We start from the raw sequence: 26123 nt of genomic DNA, 5'->3' as shown, positions 1-26123 counted from the left end.
TACCAGATTTTGATTTAAGAAGGGTTTCCATATGATGCTCCTTAAAAAATAATTGTTTTTCTGAATATTTAGTTGCCCAGAAAGAAAAACACTGACTTCAAGGGGCATTTAAGTGCTTACTTCATCAGACTGATTTCTAGTATCATTGATGCTGTGCTGAAAACGTACATTTCAGCTCTGAGCATGCAACTTCCATGGTGTGCCAAGTATGTAGAACCAGGTCCCGGTCTTGGTTTTGCTTCCACTTGTTAGGTCTCACTAGACCAAAAAGTGAGCGTCAGGAATGACCAGCTGGCAGTCAAGGCCCTCACTGATGGGCAGAGGAGCAAAGAGAGATCTTCATCAGACCATGTGAGTACAAAGCACCTGCTATACAATGGTGGTCACTGCCTCTCTTCCCAGTTTAAAGGGCAGCCCTGCTCCATGCTTGGGAAAGTTAAATGCCAGTCTTGAATTCCCAGATGTTCTGGCCTGTAAAACCTCAGATAATGGGACTTATAGCCCTCAGTGAGATGTCTGAATGGCAGACTCACCCATTCAGCACATGGATTGCTTCGGATGACAGAGGCACCATGAAGTTCAAGCATTTGGTGTGGGTCACTTAGAGACATTTTTCCAGGACACCACGGCCTTATTCTGCACTGACCATCTCTAGCTGCTGCTGATAAGCAAAACAACTGCTGCTCATCTAAGTGAGCCCTCTGTAAACTACATGCAAGTATTAAACACCTCAGCTGGGCACCAGAAGGTGAACAACTTCTGTGTCTTGGGATAGCAAAGAGATGAGACGTGCCTCCTCATTACCAACCCAGAGGGCAGAAATATCACAGACTTGCATACAAGACAACTGTTTAATATGTTCACAAATCAATTTTATTAATTTAAAACAAAATTAATGAAGAAAAATTCTGTACACAATTGTGGACACAACACACTTTTTGTACAATAAGGCCCAGATAAACTTTGTTATTTTTTCAGTCCGCAAATGACTAAAAATTGAAAAGAGCCAAAGAAAAAAAAAAAGACAACCAATCCCCCCCATCACTGTCTACTTTGCTTGAGGGAAAAAAAAAGGCTAATTATAGTCTCAATTCTAAAAACTATCCACGATGTGCTTTGTGTACGTATGTGAGTACTGCATGATTTGCAGCATTCATACTGGGTCAAGTAAAGCACATGTGCAAGTCTTGGTAAGATAAAAATCTCTCTGTTGGTACTAAAGCAAGCCACAAATATTTTATTCTAGCAGCACTGTGATTCCTCCAATAGAGAAGGGTGTTGATTTGTAGCTACATTGGTGTTTTGTAGCTTTGCAGGTAGCAGTTTCGAGGCTGGTGGATTTTTAAAAAAATGAAAGAAGAAATACCAAAAAATGAACCAACAAAGGTGAGGCTTTTTAGTAAGGTAACTGGGCAAAGGGAATTGGTACAAATCAAGCCAAAAAGTCAGACTAAGAGTTTATTTAACCAAGTAGCTCACAGCCTTCAAGATCAGAAAAGTCACAAGTCACAGACAGAAACAGTCTAGGTTTGTCCTTTAAGTTAGTACGGACAAAAGCAAATTTTAACTCCTTGGTGATAACCCTTTCAGCATTTCCATTGCCGGCAATGGATGTTATATCTTAGGAAAATCTGACTCCTGGTGGAAGAGGATTAAAAAATCTTAAATGTATATGAGCATTCTTGTTTAATTTCTCCAAAATATTCTCACTTCTAATTTCTAAAAATATTAGTGATGATAGTTTCCTTCATTTTTGGATGAGACAAAAGTTATTCAGTACCAAGGTTCCAGTTTAAGTTACATCTTAAAATATATTTGTGTTCTTTCTCTATTTCTTTATTGAATGACTCTCCTAATTAATTTTTTTAATACTCTAAAAATGGGTTAATATGTTAACTTTAAAAGAGGAAACAAAAAGACAATAAAGGCCTCCTCTTTGCTTGGGTTTTATCTGTATTTGCTTTGACCGGGGGGGACACACAAAATCAATCTTTTCATAGTCAGAGTGGGTGAGACATGAAAATGGCAGAGAAACAGCTGAGAACAAAACCCAATTCCTATTGACACTTGACATCCATGCTTTTGGTCTTGACAAATTTATCTAGAAAATTCCATTATCTACATATTTATATCCAACACATTGATAAGGCACTGCACAGGTTTGTGCACACGTGGCCTCATTCTTCACCAACAAGGCATTACTATCTTTCAATAGCATTTACCTTAACAATATGTAAAAGAATCATTCATTATTACAAATTTACACAAAAAATTCTTCCTGTACATGATTGTCTCAGTGATGTACCTATTAGTTTAAATTAGACATATTTTAAACTACTTTGTAATGTGCTAAAACCAAAAGTAGTTGCTGTACCATAAGGCAAAGGCTTGTAATAGCCTTTAATCCTATTATACATATCCTCAGTTACATGATGTCAAAATACAGTCTGTTCATAAATAAGTAAAGATGTACAGAGTACCCTGGGTATGAGAAACCAAAACGTAAACCTTCTTTATAAGAAAATTACTCCACTGGTATTTGGTAAAATCTCAGTCTTCATTGTGCAATCAAGTTTGCTGTGTTGAAGAAAGGGTGTGTGTCACATTGAAGAGGCTAAAAACTACAAAGCATTTCCAGGTCCTTTTTCTTTTCTTCACAGGTACGAACCTCTCATTTCCTTTCCTTTTCTTTTTTTTTTCCTTTTTTCTGGTTTTATTTTTCCTTCTCTATTTCTTTTTGGTAGCAAACACGGTGAAGATGAGTTGTTCAAACACTCGCATGGCTTATTTTCGTTGGGCTCGCAGAACCAGAGCCAACAGCTGTTCTGAAGAAAAAGACATGCTCCTCCCTTTACTGACAGGGCAGGGGTTAAGACCAATTGCAGCTGCACGTCAACACGTTGAAATCACCAAGTTCTCTACTCCAATGCTGACACAAGACACAGGCATCTCATCCACGGGCAGAAGGAGGCTCTGAGGTTTGAAAGTGCTGCTAAGCTGCTACAAGTACTCCAGTTCCAAGGCATGGTGAAGGGCCATAAGGTCAGAGTGGCTCGAGATCCTCCAAAATGGCATAGCATGCTGTGAACAGCACAGACAACATGTAAAAATAACCCCAAGCATTCTGGTATTTAGACCCACCCTTTGTCTTTCACAGGGATAAGAGAACATTTGCGGCAGAGAAAAAGAGCTCTTAAAACCTGGAGTCCTACATGTTTATGTCTAGTTTCTCTGACCTAGCCCCTAAACATAAATTCTCAGTAACAGCAAATGTATTTACAATAGGAACTACAGCAAACACATCAGGAGGTCATAAGAAAGGGAGGCGCTTCTGATCTCTTGATACGAAAAACAGATTTCAGAAGACTGCAGAAAAAAATATTTCTTCTGGAAAAAAAAAACAACAAATAACATACACATGAAGCATGTGGGTAGTTTGAGGAAGGAAACAGAAAGGAAAAAAAAGAAAGTGAACGTGTTGTTTACTATCAAAATGTTTTTGCTCCTTTTAAAAAACTACTCCTGGCAGATGAGTTAGAACAGAAAAATGGTGATCCAGAATAATGCATGTGTTGCTCACATCACTTTGAAAAGATTTTTATCCCAGTGGCTTGTATAACATTGGTCATTGCTAACACTGATCTTAAAACATCTTTTCCATATGAGACATTAAAATAAAATCATATTTTTTTCCTATTGTAATAAAATCTGTCTGGAGTACAAATACTTTTGCAAAGAAACTGGATAAACCAAAAACACAAATTCCAGGAAAAAGCAGAGATTACTTCATTCATGAAGGGTAAAAATCTGATTAAGAACTACCTTTATACTTGAAACTAGGAATTATAATGTCAACAAGAACTTTTGAGTAAATTAAAAAAAAAAATATAACCATCAGCTTTTGTCAGGAAATTATTCTATAAATCTAACAGGAAAATAAATCTGTTATAAATCTAACAGTATTCTGGAGGTTAACCTGATTGTGTTCACCTTTTCATTAGGTTAGTTTGTGTCCTGGCATCTTTAGGAGGCAAACCACAAGCAATTTATTATCACATCTTCTAAGTTCCCCAAGCATATTATCTATGACTTCTCAACGGGGCTTTCATTGTCCTACTTCAGCAGCTCCTGAGTAAATTCCCAGTTCCACTGAAATCAGTAGCAAAACTTCATCTCCTCTGTCACTTTTATTCTGGTCTCCTTTTTTCATTCTAGTCTTCTCAAATTTTAAGTTAGAGAAAAATTTTGAAAGCAATGTCACTGTTTCCAGCTGAATGTTTACTGTAATTTTTATGCCTGTCTCAGAAGGCCCACACCTTAACACTTATCACTTCCTCTTTGATATGACACTCCCAATCTGAATAAAGATGCAGTGTGGATGCATCAACACATGCCCACATTCGGAGTATGCCTTGCTTCCAGAGCAAAGGAATTTCTTCAGGAAGAAAAGAAAATCACCCCCAAGAAAACACCATAGTAAGAGTTTCTATTCTGCTTCGCTTTGCTCTAGAGTATTAGAAAGCCTTGAGAAACAGCTGATTGAATCTCAGCTTGAAGATAAATTCATGAACAATGGCTGACAACAGAGAGAACAAAACAAACAAAATTCAAACACAATAGGGGTATTTTTTTGAAAAAAAATAGCTTATGATATTTCCAAAACACTTTTCTAGATGGATCTTTTCCTTAAAAAGGAAATGTTAAACCCTACAAGACTTTTTTTCCTGCATCTTCAATCTGGACTTCCACTGTGCTGTCTCTATGCTCTACCAGCTACAGAAAGCAGGTGCAGTTAGCTCCCTCAGTTACAGCTCCATGTCCCTGGGTCTTCCCTATTACATTACACAGGAAGCCTACCTTCTGTGCTCTGTCAGGCCAGACACTGCTGCTTTCCAACTCACAGATTTCCTAGAGCTGAACTTCTTGCATCATGTTCAGGAAATGAACCAGCAAGAGCAATACGAAATAAAAATTACTTATCGTGCCATTCTCGGGACTTTGCAAAAGCTTCTGTGCACCTATCTCCAATTTAGGCTGCAAGATCTTTGTGGCAGAATTTAAAATATCTGCTAGGGGTACTGCATCAAGGACAAAGAGTCACAGGTTTGTGCTTGCAGCAGGTCCATGCTGTGTTTGCCAGATGACTGCACGGGTCGGCGATGCTCAGCAGTGCTGCCTCCTTTTCGTGTGAGGTTGCAGCTTCCCTATTCTCTCTCAAACCCCTGCCAGGTGGGACACAGCTGCTCTCCCTGACAGCCAGCCTAGCTCCCTGCTCCTCATTGTAGTCAGCCTGGCAGCAGGTCTGCTCTAGCCATGGGTCAGGGAGGTGTAAATAGCACACCTACGATGTGGAGGGGCAAAGAGTTTGGTGCACACCTGCATTTGCAAAGTGTCTCTGCAGAAGCCAAGAGTCAATGACATGGATGCCCTCCAAGGTCATGCAGCAAACTAATGAACCATAGGAATAAATTCTTGGCTTCCAGCTCTCACTTCATGCAGCTCCAGCTTTATACTGCTTCCCTGGTAACAACCCCAGCATCACAGAGCATACACACACCAGGCAGATAGAGCAGTTAAAGACTCTGATTGATTTAACAGAAGGTTTAGCTTCTGCTAAATCAAATTACAGCACCTCTTGCTAGATGCCCATGTGCAATATTGGGTTTTGGATTACCCTGTTTATGGGTCAGCTGTTGATGGTCAGATTTTAAACCAAAACTGTAAGCAGTCATTATTTTGACTATATATTTCTACCTCAAATTCAGTTAAGTGTCCTCTGTTTTATTTATGTCTGTCTGTGAAAGGTGTATACCTATATTTACTCCATGCAGTTACAGCAGTGAAGTGTGGAATGACAATAGAGAGTCTCATGGAAGAAAAGAGGCTGTGTAAATCTCAGGATTACAACTATTTTCAGTTCTCCTTCATGTAGGTCTAAAGGGCAGCTGCACACTCCCAAGAAATAAAGCATGTCAGGGACGTGGTGGCTGCATGAAGCTGGAATCTGCACTGATGCCCTGGGCAAGGCTGAACGTGGCCAATTCAGATTTCTGTCAGTCTGACCCTACAGTACAGCCTTCAGAGCTGTGAGGAGGGGAAACAAACGTGATCCAGATCTATATATATCTGTATGTTTGTGTGTATATATAGAGCCTCACACATACGTGCTGATATATGTGCATGTGTTTTCATTAGGAATGTACACTAATTTTCACCCTAAGATAATGAATGATTATATGAAACTAAAATCTTTAAAGTAACATAATTATCATACAAAACCCTTATATATTATTCTTGTATTAACATGCACTGCTGATTCACAACTATTCAGCCATGAATAGTTGTGAACAAGTGGCAACACACCCATGAGACAGAAGTACATTTTCTCTTACCAAATAACTTGAGATCATTGGAGAGAGCAAGAGATCTTTTGTATATGTATGTACTAAATATTGCCTTTAAAAAGCCATCCCTGCAAACACTTAGCACACACATGTCATGCAGAACACTTCTATTCTGAGCCAAGCAAGAAATGCTAATCTCACATTTGCTGCTGTGGGAGAATGGATGACAAATGCTAACCACTAATAAATAGGTGGTGAAACTGGATGCACTAGCATCTAATGGAACTCTAAGTCTATTTCAATATCTTCCAAATAAATATGAAGCCTTTGTCTTTTAAAAATCATGAATTGTTTGGTAGATGATACTTAGTAAAAAAACCTATGAACATTTAAATTATTTGATTTTGCTGACATTTTGAAATTAAATATGGCAAAATTTTGGTTTTGATGCAAAAAGCATAAAAAACGAACCACAAATTTAGTAAGTCTAACAATTAGAGTATTATTAAACAACATAAGATATTAAGCTATTTTATTTCTGTAATAGAAGTAATTTTATTTTCAGCATGTACCTACTAAATGTAGGTAAAACATCAGCTATTTTACTCTACAACATAGAGTGTTGCTATTAATACACATGCAAAACAAATCCATTTTTTGATAGCAACACCAAAAAGTCTACACTATCCTCTATCCTCGTTCCCTTAAATGAATACATATTCATACAAAAAACTTACTCCTGAGATTTGTGATGGATTTGAATAGAAAGCTCATCAGTTTTTGTCATCTTTCACGGTATTTTTGTTGTATCACTGCCAGATTTGCTAAGCACCCGTCTTTACTTCCTACCCCAACCTGACCAGCACAGTGTGACTGTGAGCTTAAAAGCAGTGGCATATTGGATACCCATTTATATTCTATTTATTGCTCCACAAAGATTTATGATTTTTCCTTTAAGGCAGCATGACGATTTTGGAGACAAAGGGAGAAGCCCATTTGCCTAGGCTCTCCTGAATCCCCTGATGTAAAATCCAGCTCCTCAGTGCAGAGAAGCCTTTGTCTCTTCTCGCAAATCAGAAATCCTTTGGAGAATCCTCCTAAGCAGAAAAACTCACAAGTTGGGGGTTTTCTGTCTTATTAGTACAAGCATTATTCTGTCTTATAAACATATTCTGTCTTATTAGTATAAGCGTTCGACTAACACCACCAGAAATGTAACAGTGTGCAGTTTCCTCAGTGTATTACATTTACTTACATCAACCAAAAGAGGCATTTTACAAACAAACAGTTTATCCTAAAAATGTTTCTCAATAAAGCAATGATCTTTTAAGTGACATTAAAAAGTTTCTATTATTGCATTTTTATACCAATGACAACAATAAAAAGATTTTAAATGCATCTTTTATTTTCCTACTGCTGTATTGACTCAAGATTTTCCATGAATGAAGAATATACATGAAAATCTTGTTTTATGATGAATGAATCCATAAATGATCAGTAAGTTATATTTAATAATAAACCTTAAATTTCTTACCTCCTAAAACTGGAAGTTAAACAATTTTTTTAATCCACTGAATGAACACAGAATAAAAAATATCTCTAATTAAATAGGCTTGAATTTATATGATCACTTGAAATGACTCATTACAGTTTACATGTAAACAACAAAGTGCTATCTAAAGAAAGGTGCAGTGTTTATGCTCTAAGTAGTGTAAAGAAACACAAATACACTAATGGCTTCACCACAGGCCAGAGCCCTACAGAAAAGTGCTGTGCAAAGGGTGACAGAAGACCTGTCCCTTCTCTGGAGAATACCACAAAACCTGACATGCTGACTGGAAACAAGGAGAGAAGGAACCAGCTCCCAAGATTCAGGGGATAAGCATGACAATGGGGTACATCACAGGACAGTTATGCCACTCTGGATTGATATGCTTTGGTAGTTTTGTGGAGGTAAAGCTTCTGTTTTGTTTGTGTGCTCTCCAAAGAAGGTTTCTGCTCTTGCAGGATGTGAAAGAAAAAACTAAAAAGGCAAATCCTGCATTCACAGAGTGAAATGGTGATTTCTTATTTGGTGGAGTAAGAAGCAGGACAAGAATCACAGAAGCATTTTCCTAAATCAGATTGATAGTTTATGCAGAAAGGCAGGGCTGCTGGTCTGCTTATTGACTTCTCTGGCATCACTGCAGCAGATAATTTAATCCAGAGCATCTAACATGCTTTCAACCTGAAAATTCCTTCCATCAAGAAAGAATACACACAAGTAATTGCACAAAGGAACTTTCTATACTGCTACTCCTCTTAGTGACTGGAAAGGCTTTCTCTTATGCTTTTCTGAATCATGTTTCCTGTTGAAAAAAGCATTGGAATAGATAATGTTACCAAAAGGACTACTCCTGCCATTATCATATACAACACTACTTCACGAAGCAACAGAAAAGGAACAAAGAGAAGGAATTTTTTTTTCCCCCCGATCTTAAATACAGCTTTTAAAATGTAATCGTTTGCAGCGGGAAAACATTTCTCTGCAAAGATGAAAGGCATTTCTGAAGGAGAAAGGAGCAAACTGTTCCCGCCAGTCCGCCAAAGGGATACATGAAACTGAGACTCTGCAAAGTGCTGGGACGAGCCGGGAACCTACCCGCAAGGCTTCAGGGGCACAAAACCCAGATTTCATGAAGCAAAACCAGTCAATGGTTGTTAAAACGCCATGTGGACTAATTAGTTTCACTTCTCCAATTTAGAAAGTCACAGTGGAAAGAGATAGAAGCATCACAGAGAGTTTTGTGGTGAAAAAGCAGCTGTGTAAAAGCAATTTATCTGTGAAAGGAAGCAAGAACAAAAACGCCCATTTTCCTGCTCCTTCTCCTATTATTCAAATAGCCAGGGTTATGCCTCATTCCTCCAAGCAAAGGGTGTGTATGTAGCAAAGGGCAGACTACCTTGCAAGTCTAGAAATAATGCCTATTAATTGTGAATTGGAAGTATTGCTTTTTATACAGCTTAAGTCACATTGAAAAAAAATCCCATGAATTTTTCCCTTCTCAGTGGAAAGCAAAAAAATCATAGACAGTCAAATAGTATCCTCTGCTCAGTTATCTGAGATTATGAATGCATTCCAAGCCACAGGTTGTTATCTGAACAAAGAATCCAAATTATGGACACACAAGAAAACGGAAATTCCTGTATACCTACTCCAGTCCTACACATCTTTTTAAGGTGTGACATATACGTATTTCATACAGTCAAACAGCACACTGCCTTTGATCACTAGAAATCACCATATTTTGCTTACACTCATAACATCCTATGTGGTATTTTGGGTTGCCAAGGAAAACAGAACTATTAGTTCTTGGCACAAAAGCCAGGGCCCAGTTTCTGGCCCCTTTTTGAAATACATCAAACATACATAGTTTAATGTGTCTTTTGGAGAACAGCAGGGCAAATCATTATCTATAGTTTTACCCGGCTTTCTACTAGGTATGGTCAACACAGATTTTATAAGGTAAAGATATCCAACCTAAATGTCAACGCATGCTGTCCCATGTTGAGGAAAAGACAAATTTCCAGACTTTTGAAGCCAACCCCCACCAAAAGAAGGTCATTACCTTTTTTGCTCCTTGTTCTTCTTCGACACCATCCCCTATAACAACATACACCACTTTTCTTCCAAATCTTTGAATTATTCGCTCAAAACAACTTTCCTTTCCTGAAAGAAAAAGATCAGGCTATTCAGCATAGGTGGTGATGGGATGCCATCAAATAAATAACTTTTTAGCCTGGATCTCCCCAGCCCTTGGAATTCTCGGGTAGAGCTACAAGACAGGAAGTGTCTGTCTCTCAGGATGGTGTATCAAGGCAGATTGCAGCATAGACAGCATACTAGAGGTCCACAATATGACCCTTCTTGTCTCATTCCCTAATATGACACAGATTTTGTAGGGGATTTCACCACCAGGACAATTATCTACCATTCGTTTATGACCAGTAGCCTGATTTGAGTAAATTGATTGAAGCTGAGTTGAAACTCTAGCTTTTTCTCCAAAATCTGTGACACGATTAATCACAGCTCCTAAAACAGTAGTACCCTGACTTAGAAGGTCACCCAAAAGATTTAGATTTAAATGCCTGTAATCCAATACATGGGCCATGCCCTTGATCCTGCACTGGGATCCATTCATATGGGTCATTCCTTCCCTGCACTCACCTAGGGAAATTATCTCAGTGCTCCAGCCCTGTGCACAAGTACCACAGAATCACAGACATGTTAAGGGTCGGAAGGGACCTTAAAAATCATCTAACCCCAACTCACCCTGGCATGTGCGGGGACACTCCCACTGTAACAGGATGTCCAAGGCCTTACCCAGTCTGGCCTTTAACACTGCCAGGGTTGGAGCATCCATAACCTCCCTGGGCAACCTGTTCCAGTGTCTCACCACCCTTACAGTAAAGAATTTCTTCCTAATAGCTAATCTAAATTTCCTCTCTTGCAATTTGTACCCATACTGGGAAGCTTCAGGTACAGTACTGAGAAGACAGAAAGAAAGCAAATGCTTAAAGTTGAGTTTTCTCAAATGTCTGGCCATGGGACATGCTAATCTGTGTTTCTACAGCAATGGATGGGAAAAACTGCATTTTTTTAAAAATAGTTACTTCAGCTAAAGAACGAGAAAAGCATTAGAAAAAGTAAAAAAAAAAAAAAAAAAGCAACAACAAAAAACAAATAAAGTTTTCTAGCCATTACAGAAGCCAAACTACTTAATGATACCATTTAACAGTAGCACCAGGCATAAGAAACCTCCTACACTAAGTTGAAAGAGTGTTTGAATATTATGAATCATGTAATGTTACAGAAATCTCATGGTTTCCTGTGACAGTCAGTGACAAAACACATTTTTCCAAATACACCCTTCCATCCCATGTACATGAAGTCACAAGTGAAGATTTATTAAAATATTTTTAATTAAAATGTGTATTTAAAGTATTATATTTCAAAGTTATAATTTACTATAAAGTTTTTACAGAGGGCACTGTAACTTTAATATTCAGGCAACAGTTTAAAATATTTTATGCTATTTATGGGAATGCTTTTAAATTTCTCTGTAAAACTCTGAACCAATTTTTGTTTTGTCTCATTTACAAAACATAAAAAATATCCCAAAATTATTTCTTGACCATTTGAGCTTGCTGTATTATAAATACTTAAGAAGACATGAAAAATCTGTTTGTGTAGCCCATAATTATGAGGGAATCTGAGATAGAACAGATATGTCATAATCACATTACAAACTACAAACACCGTTGCCATCTGGTCTGGGGTACTTCTACATACTCAGAATAATATCTTTTATAGTGAACCAGAAAACAAAAATAAACATTTGCCTGGCTGAAGCTTATTATAGTCAGTATGAAGAAACTTAATAACTACATTCTGCAGCAAAACATTCTTGCTTCTGGTAAATTGTTTACCAAAATTTTCTCCAGAGCCCATGAAAACAAATAAAGTTAGGGCTTACCTTCACAGAATTTCTCCTACTGCTACTCCAGGGAGACTCCAGTTCTGTACTTACCACCTATTAGAAACCCTTCTCAAATGCTACACAGCCCCATAATTCTGAGAAATTGTGAAAAAAAAAAAGAGCAACTGCATTTCCTCCTAACAGAGGCTGTAACACTGGTAATAGAGCTACACGAAGCTTTCTGTGCTGCATCATCACACATTCAAAAAGCATTAGGATCAGGTGCTAGTAATCTCTGTATTTACTACAGTGAAAGCAAGTCAGAATTAAATATAGACTACAATACCTTTTCTTTTTAGAAATACAGCTTTAAATGTATCACAACATGGTTAAAATAGCTCACCTATTTTAGTTGCACTGTAAATATTCTCTATGGGAAATACGACCCCTAGTCCATACAACAAGACTTTTGCCAGAGCTGGAATTAGCTGAGTAGTTGTTACAAGAATGTTCACACAGTTTGTCCTGTGGAAGAGAAAATGCAAATGTCCTTTTTTAACAAAGCAAAACAGAAAAAACCAAAACAAAACAATATTGGGAAAATCTTACCCCTTCCATCAGAATCCCTCAGTATCACTATTGCCACTTAAAAAGAACATCTTTTTTTCACCACTGTACCGAGGAGCAAGGTGCAGCACAGTCAGTTCAGAATAAGGAATGAGGATAAGGTCCTCCAGGTTCAGCATTCTGCCCACCACACCAGACAGCCTCTTCCAGATCATTATCAGACACCCTAGAGCTTCCTTCGTACTCTTAATACTCACCTCGAATGAATGAGGGTGAGTGCTTTCAGTGCAAGTGTTAACCAAGAATCTGTCAAAGCTTCAATTTCTGCTCTTAGTTGTAACCAAGCCTCTCTTTTTGCTGGACCAAGTAGACCTGTGGAGTAGACAAGGGCATGTCTGCACTGGTATTAAGTAGTGCTCTGTCACTTTCCTTTGCTTTCACTAGCTCAGACAATTTTGTGCACACTGCAAACTGAACAGCTCACTAAACACTACCATGTTATCAAAAGGAGCAGAAACCAGTTCTTCCGATTTACGACCGCTACTCAGCATTTGTTAGATACTCCCAAGCCACTTGCCTCCGACATTATTTTTGTAGGTGTTGTATATTTCTTTTACTCGTCTGTAGCGGAAGGCCAGCTTCCGCATCCAGTCCACTCCCCCGCGCACGCCGGTGGCCAGGCACAGATTGGCGCTGGTGGCAGCCGCGGGAAAGCCGTCTGTTCCGAAGTTATACGTGCTGGGCAGAGACAAGAAACCACACAGATCAAGAACAGGCAACAGGATACACTGAGCCACCAGCCACTCACTCGGCTGGGATGCAAAGAAGACAGTTAAAAGAGAGCAGGCTACTGTGAGCATTCCAGCAGCCCATTGCTCGCCCAGGAAGGAATTCACAAAGCAACTTTTTAACTTAATGGGTTCTCCTGTACCTTAAATCTTGACCGTTGTCGTCCGAAGACACGTCGTCAATGTGAACCTGGTCGCATTCCTAAGGCGACAGAAAGATTTTACAGTTTTCTTGATTTTGCAAATCTTGAAAACACAGCCATAAAAAGTCTAGGAGCAGTCTAGCCATCGGGGATATTTTTAATTGCGGAAATCAGTAGATGGCAGTCTTGTTAAAACAACTATTTTACCTATTCCTTGTGCTCATTTCTTAGAATAAATGCACACCGTCATTAGCTACTACTGCTAAATGGCTTTCCAAAAACACGTTTTTGTGTTTAGAAAGGAAAGTGGTTAAAAACAATTAGCATATGTGTTCCATAAACGTTCTTGTACCCTTTCAGGTACCTTAAAACATCATGCTGCTCAAAGCTGATTCAGTCAGTGCATAAGTGTAACTGAAACCAGACATTTTGGTAAATGTAACATATTAGAAAAATTAAACCTGATGCTAACCGCCAATGAAATTATGACCTCTGATTGCTGTTGAGCCACACACCAACACAGCCTGAGGCCAGTGTTTCAGAGGAGCGCAGATGAAAAATCTGTTCCTAGTTTGCCATTCATTTGAGAGTTGTGAGTTTCCTTCTCTCTCTTTGGTCTTAGTGCATGAAAGCAGCATGCCAAGATGAAGAAAATCTGAACAGAAACACTCAAAAGCATCTTTCTTCAGCAGCTTGTCTGCAAACTAACACAATACATTAAAAAATTAGCTTTGTCCATCACTAAATTAAAAATTGCAATGCATATTGTTTATCCACAAAAAGCCCCATTAAAACATTACTATTAACATTTTAACTGTTGGCAGGAAAACAAATAAACCTCTGACACCCTAGATCAATATCAATTCAATGCTTGTAACAATAATGGATTTAAATTATTTTAATAATTTCCTTCTCTTTCTCCTAATGTGAAGTCTTATAACAAATATGATCTATTTTAAAGATGAAAATGCTGCAATCCTTTATTTTTGTGTTATTTTCCTCTGAACAAATTTTTCTCTCTCCATGGATTTGTGAGGAAGGGAGGGAAGATAGAAGTGGAAAGAAACTCAAACCAGCTGTTCCCTAACAGAATTAAAATCATGACCCTCAACCCTTTTTCTAAAACATCTATTTTCCAGCCAACCCTCTCCCAGCAAGCAGCAAGCTCCAAGGAGGAAAAGACTTTGACCCTGTAACCTTCTCCTCCTCTCCTGAGGTCAACAACCTCAGATAAGAAAAAAGCTGAAGAAGCCTATGTGGCCTCACATGGTGGCTGTGGATTCTAGATTTTTAAAAACATTGGTTTATGACAAATGCCTTAGAAACTTGAAATGTTTTGAAGAACAAGGTGTGGTCTTTTGCACTTGTACAGCATATTCATACTGTAGTTCTTACTCTTCTGTATTTTATGAATAGGTAGCTTGTGCTAAAGAGAGATAGGAGTGACAACCAGCACAAGAGAGACAATACTACATTTGCTTATATTTAACCAGCATACAGTGAATTTCCTCCTCAGGCAGACAAAATGCATTAGATGTACAGACACAGCTGAAACTGCAAGTGTGAGCATATGTAGCCAGGCTTTGAAAATCAACTTGGCTGAAAAAAGAGCCAGAAGCTTCTTCAGCAAGTTATCGAATTCACATAACTGTTTACTTTTTTTCTGTTTAAAATCTAGAGCAAATGCCCATACAAATGCATACCACATTAAAAATTCAAATATGAGCTGAGTGTAAGCTAAAGAAGCAACACCCTCCTGAATTCATTTGTTTCCCACTTTAGTTACTCTTCTACCGCCCAGTGATTTCTCCTTCCCCAGCTTAGAAACTATGAATGACAACTGCTACAAGCTACTGGAGAATAATATTCAAAATGGAAATCTGTGAAAAATAAACTATTTTTTTAGTAACCACAAAACTAAAGGAAGGAGTAGAAGTTCATCCTCTTAAAGGTGCAGATGGAAGAATGAATAACTCAAAAAAAAATCCAAATTCAACTCTTTCAGCGAAAAGAGAGACAGGAAGAGTGAGACCATTACATCTTAGATACCAGAATTAGAGAGAACCTGGGGACTTGGAACATTAAGTCACAGTGCAAGATCCTGGGACCATCACAAGCCTTGTACCATGACAGACATACATTATACATAATACATTAGAAATAGAAACTGTGGCATCAGAAGAAAGAATTATTTTGAAGAGAAAAGCCCAGAAAAATAAATCTGAGACTAAAAACTGGTAGGGAAAAGGTGCAGAAACAGTGTCAAGAAAGCAAGAAAAATGAAGAAAATGTCACAAGCACCACAAATTTCCGACAAAATACTGAATGTAATAAAGAGAAAGATAGTGTCCTCTTTTGTCAGGAGTAAAAGAAGAAAAAAAGTCAGGAGGGGAAAAAAGCACAAGAGATAGATGTTATAATTTGGAAAGGATTAAAGCCCAATGTGATTGACACTATGTTACAGCTAAAGGGAGGTCACAAACAGTGCAGGACTGTTTAGTTCCTTTTGAGTGGCAGGGCAGGGCTCTGAGGCTAAATGTGAGCTTTGAGTGCCAGGTATTTTTTCACGCTGTCTAGCTGACTTGGACTTTGGGCTAATGAGTGATGGCTGCATTTTTCAACCCCTGAACATGGTAAGGAAAAACACTCATTTAGCAATTGCTCTTTTAGCAGGGAAGTTATTTAGGAGTAATTCTTCAAAGAAGACAATTACCAGCCCATCATTAATTGATGTGGTCCATCCTTCCATCAGAACCCTTTGTATTTGTTTTCACCTGCTTGGTTTGTGTGGAACGTTCTGTTTTTGAGCTACCTGAGACACTGCTCAAGTCCTCTGATTAGATATAAGCAAGTACACACATAGTCAACAACTTAAAGTAGCAGTTAGCTCAATATGCACCATAATCAGGGATATGCTAAAACAATGCCCAAAACCTAAAGTATTCCCTTCCAACCAAAACATTTTCACAAATGTATATATACACATAGATTCTAGAATTCTCAAGTACTTCTCAGAAAAGGTTCTGTGAAAGGAGCTGACTTACAGCTAAATGGCCATCCAGAAAAAAAGAAAAAAAATTTGTTTGCAGGCTCACCATTTCAGCCTTTCATAAATGTATTTGACATTTTTGCAAAATTTTCATAGGAAACACAGTACCAGAATTCTTTCCCTAATTTCTCTGGCAAAGTGATATCTGAAACAAATACTGAAAGTCCCTGTAAAAACACTTTTATTTATGCAGATGTATTTTATTATGACAGAAGCAGTTTAGAAGTCAAGTCCAAAGCAGAAAATTAAAATTGTGGGATACTCTTTTAAAATAGGGTGAATTGGCAAGCAAGAAACAAAATATCCTGTGGCTTACATATAAAGCTTATGCAGCTAGCTGTGTTTTGCTCCCAAACTTGTTGATCTTGCAACTTTAGTGTATGCAGTTTGAAATCTTCAGGAGGAACTACAAATGATAACACGTTTGTATTGAAGATTTGTATTTCAGTCAGACAGGCTGAGATGCAGCTCTGCACTTTCAGATCAATACCTGGAAAGCAAAATGCACTTGGTATTGTTTAGAAATAACACTTCCAGGGAAAACTGGAGTGTCAGCATGTGTAACCTGGCAAATCTACTTCTTAAGAGGTTACTGCCCATGCTGTCCCTTTTTGCTCTTTCACACAGCTGGCTTGCGTGGCTCCATGTGTTTGTGTCCCTCAGACCTTTCTGTGCCACAGCTGGTAGCTTAGCTTGAATCCCCTGCAGCAGCTCAATTAAACCAACAGATGTTGCATGGAATAACTGAGACTTGTTTCTCCATTCCCTTCCATCAGCTCTGCTTTGGGGCTTGATGCAGCAGCAGATCTGTGCTTGCAGGAGCAACTTAAAGCTGCTGCAATCGTTTGCTAAGTGCATGTCTCCAGTGAAGTGCAGCAAGGATAAACAGCAATCAAAAATGAATGACTAGGTGAGTCTAGCCTAAGATTTGTACATGGAAAGCTTATGTCTTCCCCCTCCTCCACTCCCAAAGCATTTGTTAACTTCTTCCTGCTAAGTTTTCCTCCTTCTCTTTTCTGTTTTTGTATGACAAGCCAAAAATTCCCAGAGATGCTCCACAGTCATCATTCACAGCTCTTAAAATGCCTGGACCTACGTAGTCTTCTTTAAACTAACTTAGGATCTTTATAAAGATTCATATGCAAAGCATTAACTTATGGCAGAAATGTTCTGCAAATATTTATATAACTTTGCTCCTTGACTACCACCCGTCAGGTTGTGTACTTCTGCCATAATTATGTAAAATATGCTTCCCTACTCAATTTACTGTAGGAAAATTAATAACAATAATATAAAAAAAGAGATTAAGGCTGTTATAATAGTTCTCTTACCCGTGCCAATACTACGTGCCAAGTGGAGTGACGCAACAGCTAGCATGCTGATCCTCTACATTCTGTGTTACAAAACTAACAAAAATAAATCTAATAATTCTGCTGTCTTTGAATAAATACTGACATAAGGTAACTCTGGAAAAATCTGCACATTATAGAGAGAAATAACATGAAGAATATTAACATAATCTCAGAGGATGACGAAGTATTACAGTTTCAAATCTGCTGATTATAGCTAAAATACATTTCCACATTTGGTTAATCTTCATAATTTACTGTGAGAAAACTAACACCACACTGCCAACTAATTGTTCCAATACCTTAGTCTGCAAAGTCAAATGAGAGACGGAAAAAAAAAACCCAACCAACAACTACCCTTCAGAATGAGCTATTTTCATTTTGCCTTTACATCAGCGGGCCCATTGAGACATCCTGGAAGCTGGCCAACTCACAGGAAATGATTGCTGGGATTCTCTGTTCCTCTCATATCTGTCATTATGCAATTATATTCACTGCTTCATTTTCCCTACTGAACAGTAGAGAAATTTGGTCATGTACATGTGAGAACAGATCTAGCAAAACAATTTAAAGATGCAATCCTTTATAAATGTGATGTATCTGTAAAAAAAAAGAAAATGAAAAAAAAAAATCCCCAAGTGTACACTGCTGTGTTTTTAATGCGGCTTTTTACGATAGCAGTACTTCTGTTTATGTTTTCCAGGAATAGGACATATACACTTTCAGTTGTACATATCCTTTAAGACTATTATCTACTCCACAGATACTCATCACTCCTATTAGCCAGCAAAACGTGACTCTTTGGGAATCACAGAGCTACAAATTGTCAGAATTCTTTTTTTTCCAGGCAACAATTATGTATTTCAAAGGTAGTTTGTGAATGACCATTTAACACCTCCCCCCCACCTTTTTACTCATAGTTGTGACGATGTGCAAGGACCCCAACACTGTTTGCCAGCATCCATTCAGCTTTAGAAGTAAGCCTCTGGTTTTCACCTGACTAAAAGGACAAAATCCCTGGTATGTACAGGCTGGAAAATTGAAGAGCAGCACATTATTCTATATCTGTGTGTATATCTACATCTGATGTATATCTACATAGATATGTACATATAGACACATATATATGTGTGTGTGTGCCTATATATATAGATATATACATATAGGCACACACACACACACATATATATATATGTGCCTAATGCTTCTCTGCTGTCCTTCTGTGCTTGCCAAACGTACAAAGCCCTCTGCACTTCCTCTCCAGCCGAGCAACAAAGGCTGAAGTGCTGAGCTGCCCGACCCTGTCGCTGTGCGGCACAGACCCATGTGAAAGCGCAGGGACCGCGGTTCGCAGCTTCTCAACACCGGCACTCCTTTGGCAGGACCTGTCATCTCTGTCTAGCCTGCACTTTGTGACCCTAACATTTTCTCTTCTTTCCCACCACAATTACTCAGCGCTGAAGAAAAAAGGTGCAGATTACCTGTGGGTCAGGCACAGGATATTAAGAACAAAGAGAGTTCTTGAAATCCACTTCGTTCTGTCTGACGATTTGTGGATGAACAGTCAAGGAATTAAATTGGGCTATGAAGGCTTTCAAAATGCTCCCATTTTAAACTTAAGACTATAAAGAGAAGCTTATAGTGTAAAAAAAAAAAGCCCACAGAAACCCTACCAAAACCCCCTAAATCCTATCTTTTATTATTAAATAGAACATCAGAACAAAAAAAAATTTAAAATATATTATTAGCTATATAAACTATTAGCTGCTATAAACACTGAGGACTAAGAACTGAAATTATTTACAAACCCTTTTTCACAGCCAATGACATTAAAGTACTCCCTTGCACCAAACATGTACACAATGGATGCCATTCTTTTCTAATAGAAAAAGTGATTAAAATTCTATTTTGCTTGCTCACATCAACAAATGCATTTGGATCAAATATGATACTCTTAAAGTAAACAGTGTATATTCCAAAATAAATACTGATCTTATTCTGAAACTTGTGTTTATTGAAGTAGCTATGCTAAAACCAAGGTTTACATTTTCATTTCAACTACACCTTGTAACTGGAAAAATCCAATTCAAAATAAAACATGATCTAGAAAAGTATCTACATGGCAACTGCAGTGGATGCAGTAGAGTGCCTTTCTAACAATCAGTTCGTACTCTGACAAAGTAATTTGTTATTCTTTTCTATCATGTTATTCTATTTCCATATATTTTGCAAATATAAGTGCAAAAGTGAAGGGAAGAGGGGGGACATCAAAAAAAGAATTTTACCAATAGACAGAAACAGCTAAATAAAAGAGAAGTGTATCTGCTTGAAGAGTCTGTGTCATTCCTGGAGAGAACGGTGTTAAGTTCAAAGAGTCAAATTAACTGTATTTTAAAAATCCAGCACTTCACATGCAAATACTTTCTTTATGATGTGATTCCTATTATCTGCTAATATATACTTTTGCAGAGAGAAAAGAATTCTATGATTAATGGGAGACAGTGAAAATAAAATATGAAGCTACTTTAAGAAGTGAAAAAAGGCACAAATCTCATCAGAATGTAATGAATTATTCCCAAACTCATTAACTTGAAAGTATAATTTAGGAACATATACAACATTTTGTTGAAACCATACACTAAGGATTGTTAAAATATATTTAAATTTTAAACAAGCTAATAATTAAACTTACAAAAAGAATGATTTTCCCACAAAAGCCTTAAAATGTCTCATTTCTCTGGAAGCAAGGGGTTCATGTGGAAATTTTCACAAGATGATCTAAGCTGTGTCTTTTAGTTCCACACAAAAAATTCATTTAAACTTGCAGGGCCTTGGTGCTGTTGACAAACATGGATATGATTAAAATGAAAGCTGCAGTGCTTTGAGTGAGTGAGTCTCCCACCTTTGTAATTGTCAGCTAATGAGGCAAAGCCAGGGTTTAAAATTCTCTCTGCTAACCTTGCCAGTGTGGACAGCAAAAGCATTCCACATGCCACTACAGGCAGCCTGGAGACCTTTCTACAACAGTTTGAATTTTCTCTTTCCTTTTCTTTCCCACTCCCAGTGTTGTGGGGCAGAAGTAGGGAGTGAGCTGACCCATCACGGCCTTGCCCAGCCACAGCAGAGGACAACTACCCTTTGTCAGAGCTCTAGGAGTGCCAGCTAGAGAGATAAGGGGTTTTGTGCCACCTTACAGCCTGTGGTGGTTTAACCCCCACCTGGCAACTCAGGGAGAAGTAACAGAAAGGTAAATAAAGTGATAAAGTGAGGCTATGAGCATGGCAGACTCCTGGGTATTTCAGCTCAGCTGTACATCTGCAAAGAAAAACCCATGTGATCCTTTCGAGAAAGGAAATTGTATAGGCTCTATTTTTAGTGGCACCTAGCATGAAGGTACTAGTCATTTGCCATGTGAAAGAAATTAAGTGGTTAATAAGTTGCATAAGCCTATAGGAATAGTCTTCTCAAGTGAGCAAAGGAGATATTTGTTATTCTTTGTAGCTCTAACACTCAGGAACTACAGCAGCACATTCCAGAACAGCCAAGCATCTTGCATTTCAGATGGGTTGAGGCTTTTAGCTGTGTTTTGCACACACCAGCAAAGCCACAGTTCTGCTTGAATGAAGACTTTGTTTTGCATTTTTGTTCATTTACCTACAGCTACATGTGTGATGTCATTTAGACCCACATTGATGAAGTGGAACTTCATGAACTTTCTACAGGTCATCCCTGGTAGTAGTATCAGGTAGATGAGAAACTATTTCCAATCATTCCCTTGCACACATATTAGGGAACACTCTGTGCTGTGATTTGTATTTCCTTTCCTCTCTCTATCCTTCTTTCCTGCACTGAAACTGAGCTGTTCTTGAATGGCTACTGTGGAAAATTAAATGCAAATAGATGGGCTTTGTGTCTCCGCCTGAATGTGCAAAGGGAACTGCTGTGATGCCAGCTGGAAGGGAGCTCACAATTGTTGACAGGTTCCTTAGAAAGTGAACTTGTCTGCCAACACTTCATAGAACTTACAGTGCTTTAAAAATAAGGTTTGCAGCTTTAAAAATAAATTTAATGCTGTTAAAAGGTTTTGGAATAATTACATTTGGCTTTTCCAGAACCCTCTGTTGATGAAGAAGAACTACCAGAAGTTGAATCACATGCTTGTCACAAAGCATCCCTAGCCACTATCTGATCAAGAGGTTCCCATTACAGACATCACAAACACTGGGAGGAGGTGAATTCTGTGAATTCTTATTTCAACCAAATGAGAAAAGTAATTTTTGAATAGCTATTCCTCTGTAAGGACCTGATGACTCCACTCTGGGTGACCAAAGATTTGTTCAGCTGCCATCCTTATGGTATTTGGGGCTCGGAGGGAAATAATTCAGTCAGCTCTGTTTGAAGCTTTCCTCTCCCTGGAACCATTCCTTGTATCTCACCAGGAATAAGGCTTATTCAACAGTCTTTCCTGTAACTGCTTATTTTTTTGAGTCTGATGGCCCAGAAATCTATTTTCAGTATGTTCTACAGTCCTTTCTATGTTTGGTGTTGGTTTTTTTTTTTTTTTTAGAAATGACCTCAGGTGTTTCTTATTCAACATCCAGCTAAGCAATTAGGAAATGAAGAGCCAAAGGTTTGCCAAGACTTTCCAGGATCCATCCTCCAATCACAGCCAAATCAGAACAGTTCTACTAAAAATCACATTTGTGCCTCATGGAAAACAGATATTTCTCACAGCAGTAGAACTAGACCTGGAAGTCTGAATATGAGCTTCTGTTCATTGTTTATTGCTAAATGAAGGTCATCTGGCAAAAACAATCATGAATGATTACATTCAACAGTCACCAAGAGCTGATTCCACTTTCAGCTCATCATTAACTATTATACTCTTTTGAAAAGTTTTCTCAAGCAAAACGTTTTTCTTTCACAGATTGTTTTAAAAATATTTTATTGAAGAAACTTTTCTTAGAATATTAAAGAATGCACATGTTATTTTTCTATTTTGAGAGAAAGTGAAATGTAATTTTCTAAGAAATTTATTTTCTTTGGCATTGTCGTGGTCAATATTTACTTTTAGGTGAATAAACCTATTCCTTTATCTCAACACTGATTGACCTCCACCTAAACACACTTGCTTTATACTGATTTTTTTTAACTTTTTTACTGATATTGACACATCTAGCTTGATTTTTTTCCTTGCTGGCACATCACTGGTGATCCCAGCACACCAAACAAAACTCATGCAATAATGAAAAAAACGTGAGGTTTTGCTCCTAGACAAGTTTGCAAATGAAATGTTTTAAATAGAACTGGGGTAACTGTCCATGAAGAAAACAAATAGCAGGAGACACTCAAAGATGTTGTGTTTACTTCTTAAAAGAGCTGCTACCTATTTGGTTTAAAAAACCTCCTCAACCAAACAATACAAATAATAACAACCACTTTCATATTCCAACAACTTAACTTAGGAATGGTGATGGAACTAGTAAAACCCACAAGGTTGCTGTATGGTTGTAAGAGAATCATTAAATTCTATATAATTTTAATTCTTATTTTGAATGGAAGACAATACCAGCTCTAGTGCTGGTGCTGCAGACTTAATCAGTGGGTTAATCTTTTTAGCATTCTAAAAGCTTATTACAAAGCCAGTGTAAATGGGATAACTGTTAATACTAAGTTCATCAATATTTTAACACATTCTCCATCACAATTTTCTGCTAATAATATAATTTGAAAAAGCATGAAGAAGGAAAAAATTGATGAGTGATACAAGAAAGAATTTATAAAAATTATAAACATAGCAAACGTTTATAAAAAAATTATACTGGATTCTAATACAGTGGGTGTTTTTTTCCTTTCTCCTGAATTATTTTATTTCATATCTACTGATATTTTATGTTCTGCCATTGACTTTGGTATAACTTTGAGGTAATTTTACTGATTTCTGAGGCGTTTTTTCACACTCCTGCAACTGAAAGCCTAGAAGTCTCTCTTGCTTTATGGTCAAGAAAAATGAGTTACTAAACTATAGCCACAATTACAGGTAACTTGTTTTGGAACAGCATTACTTAGAGGAGCAATGCTCTGATTTACTGTTGTTCTGATTTCTTCTTTTTCAATGGGTTACCACATCATTTTGTAAACATGATTTGTCACCAACACCAGCCAGAGTTCTCTGTAGCTACTTTTTGCCTTTCTTTCAGATCTGTTATTCCTGCTGAGAGAATCTACTAAAGAAGAATTTTTCATACTGACACCAACTGTAGTCTTGCTGTGAATAACCACATTCCCATAAAAAATCATTCCATTTATTGCAAAGTTGTTGGCAGACCACAGGAATAATAGTCAACTCAGGAAACCTTTTATCCTGAAATCACACAGCTTAACCCTTTGCATGACCACACGTAGTTTATACATAAAAGCTGTATTACCACACTGCTATTTCATTTCTTAGTAAAAGCCTTTCTGTTGTTAGCACAAGTTTTTAAAATTATTTTTTCACTACGTTTAAATAAAATTTAAATAATAGTTTTAAAAGGGTTGAATTTGAATTAGTCAAACAGTACTAAGTTTTTTTCTCAATATGCATTGTTGTATTAAAAATTAGAGACTCTTTCCCAATACATGAAATATTGCATACCATTTGAGTGTGGTTTTGATTATAAAATAAAAAATTGCATTCATACAAAACTTTTTTTGTTTTTTTCTACCTTCCTATAGTAAAGAAAGATTTATGAACTTACTATATAATGAAAAAATTAGAAATAAACCCTGTTTGCTTTATGACTTATTTAGTGGAAGATACTTCTGCTAATCATTATATTTGCTGTGTTAAACACCAAACTAGTGGAGATTAGATTCAGGAAAGAGACGTTAGTTGTGTTAGTTAATCCTCTTGACAGTTGGGGAGTCAGAGGTTGTATTGCTTGCATTCAAATTTCTGTCTGAATTTATTAAACTGATGGAATTAAAAAAAAGGTGGTGTATGTTTCCATTGTCTGTTTTTTTCTCCTTGTAAATCCTTGTTTGTAGGTAATCACAGCTTGATTTATGCTTTATTCATTCAACCGAGGCAATGATGGGAGTTTTGGACTTCTGAACACACCTTTAAGAAAAATATACACATTTTGTTCCAAAAAAAGAATCTAAATATTTGTATTTTTAAACTTTTCAAAGTCAAAGAGAATTCCTAGAAGCTCTCTTTCTCACGTTCTAACTGCTGCTAGAACTCTCTCTCCCCCCTGCCCAACAGTGCTGGGGAAGGAGTTACTCCCCTGTGTATCCACACTTTACATTGGCAGTGTGAACTACAGAAATATACAGGAGAAAAAGATGAGCTCTTTTCACTGATTGAAGGGATTTTCTACAGTTCAGAAAGCATCATTTGCTGAGACAAAGCTGATCTTTCCCGTGACAGTGTTTCAGCTGAGCCAGTACTCGTGTCAGCAGTCTGTCCCTGCTGTCAGTGAGCACGGCTGAGCTCTCATCTCCTGCCTGCACAGAGCTACAGGTAACCTTCACATAATGCCTGCACTGCCTTGTTCTCACTGGATGAGGATCTTGGAAAACCCCCCCCAAAAAAAAAAAAAAAAAATCAGTGCTCCATTCTTCCAATATCTCATTGTTTCTTTCGTTAAACTTCTTGTTTACATTTTTTTTAAGTCCTCATTAAAGCCTCACACTTTAACACCACACCTTAAGGTAGTTTTAGTCTGCTATAGGATCACCCAGCCTCTTGTTCATATTTAAAGAAAAATTTTATAAATGCAATTAACAACAGTTAAATTTTACTTTAAACTACAGAAAAATAGAAGTGATACTGCAATGAGTAAGGAAATAATGCTCTCCTCCTTTCTTTACAGTTTCATTACACCATTGAACTGGATGAAATTCAGATAGAGGCCTTATTGTAACCACACTGAAACAGTAGAAATCTCCTGAGACTGTGAAACTCAAACATTTTGGGAACCAACTTCAAGCACTCCTTTAGTGCTTTTGAAAGAAAATGAATGAAAGAAACTTCTTAACTTTTTCCCTGTAGAAACATTTTATTATAATTGCTACCAAAACCCAAAACAAACAAACCAACAAAACAACCTAAAAACTCAGGACAGATATGTTTAAAATTCCTATGTATGCATATTTTCTTAACATTTAAACTTCAATCATAGCACTCACACATAACCACACCAGCACAAGTGGCTTTCATGATATCAAAGAACTTGTAAACAACTTTGTAAATCCATGCCAGAATTAAACCTAGGCTGACAAGATTGATAGAAAACACCTACCATGCATCTTGCTAAGATGCTTAAAATGTGGTTTCAAATCTTTGTACTTACGTGAGGATTGGCTAATGTACTCTCATCCTGAAAAATAGCACATAAGGATGACACTTAGTTTCATCTAGCTTTCCTAAAATAATTA

At 37.5% G+C, this 26123-nt stretch overlaps 1 protein-coding gene across 6 annotated transcripts in view; it reads right to left on the bottom strand.

The window, feature by feature from the left end:
- Positions 1–209: 209 nt before the first annotated feature.
- Positions 210–26123, bottom strand: part of EYA1 (EYA transcriptional coactivator and phosphatase 1) — a 146022-nt gene continuing 120108 nt past the window's right edge. For all 6 annotated transcript variants that reach the window (XM_063392664.1, XM_063392682.1, XM_063392672.1 and 3 more), the window contains exons 13-18: positions 13302–13360; positions 12948–13108; positions 12628–12742; positions 12207–12328; positions 9953–10053; positions 210–3081 (exon numbers count right to left, since the gene is read on the bottom strand). In XM_063392664.1, the coding sequence (XP_063248734.1) occupies positions 3001–3081; positions 9953–10053; positions 12207–12328; positions 12628–12742; positions 12948–13108; positions 13302–13360 (639 nt within the window). In that variant the 3' untranslated portion in view covers positions 210–3000. The remainder of the gene's footprint in view (positions 3082–9952; positions 10054–12206; positions 12329–12627; positions 12743–12947; positions 13109–13301; positions 13361–26123) is intronic.

The sequence above is a fragment of the Prinia subflava genome, chromosome 1 (assembly GCF_021018805.1).
Source record: "Prinia subflava isolate CZ2003 ecotype Zambia chromosome 1, Cam_Psub_1.2, whole genome shotgun sequence".
NCBI lineage: Eukaryota > Metazoa > Chordata > Aves > Passeriformes > Cisticolidae > Prinia > Prinia subflava.
This window is presented reverse-complemented; position numbering and strand designations above follow the sequence as displayed.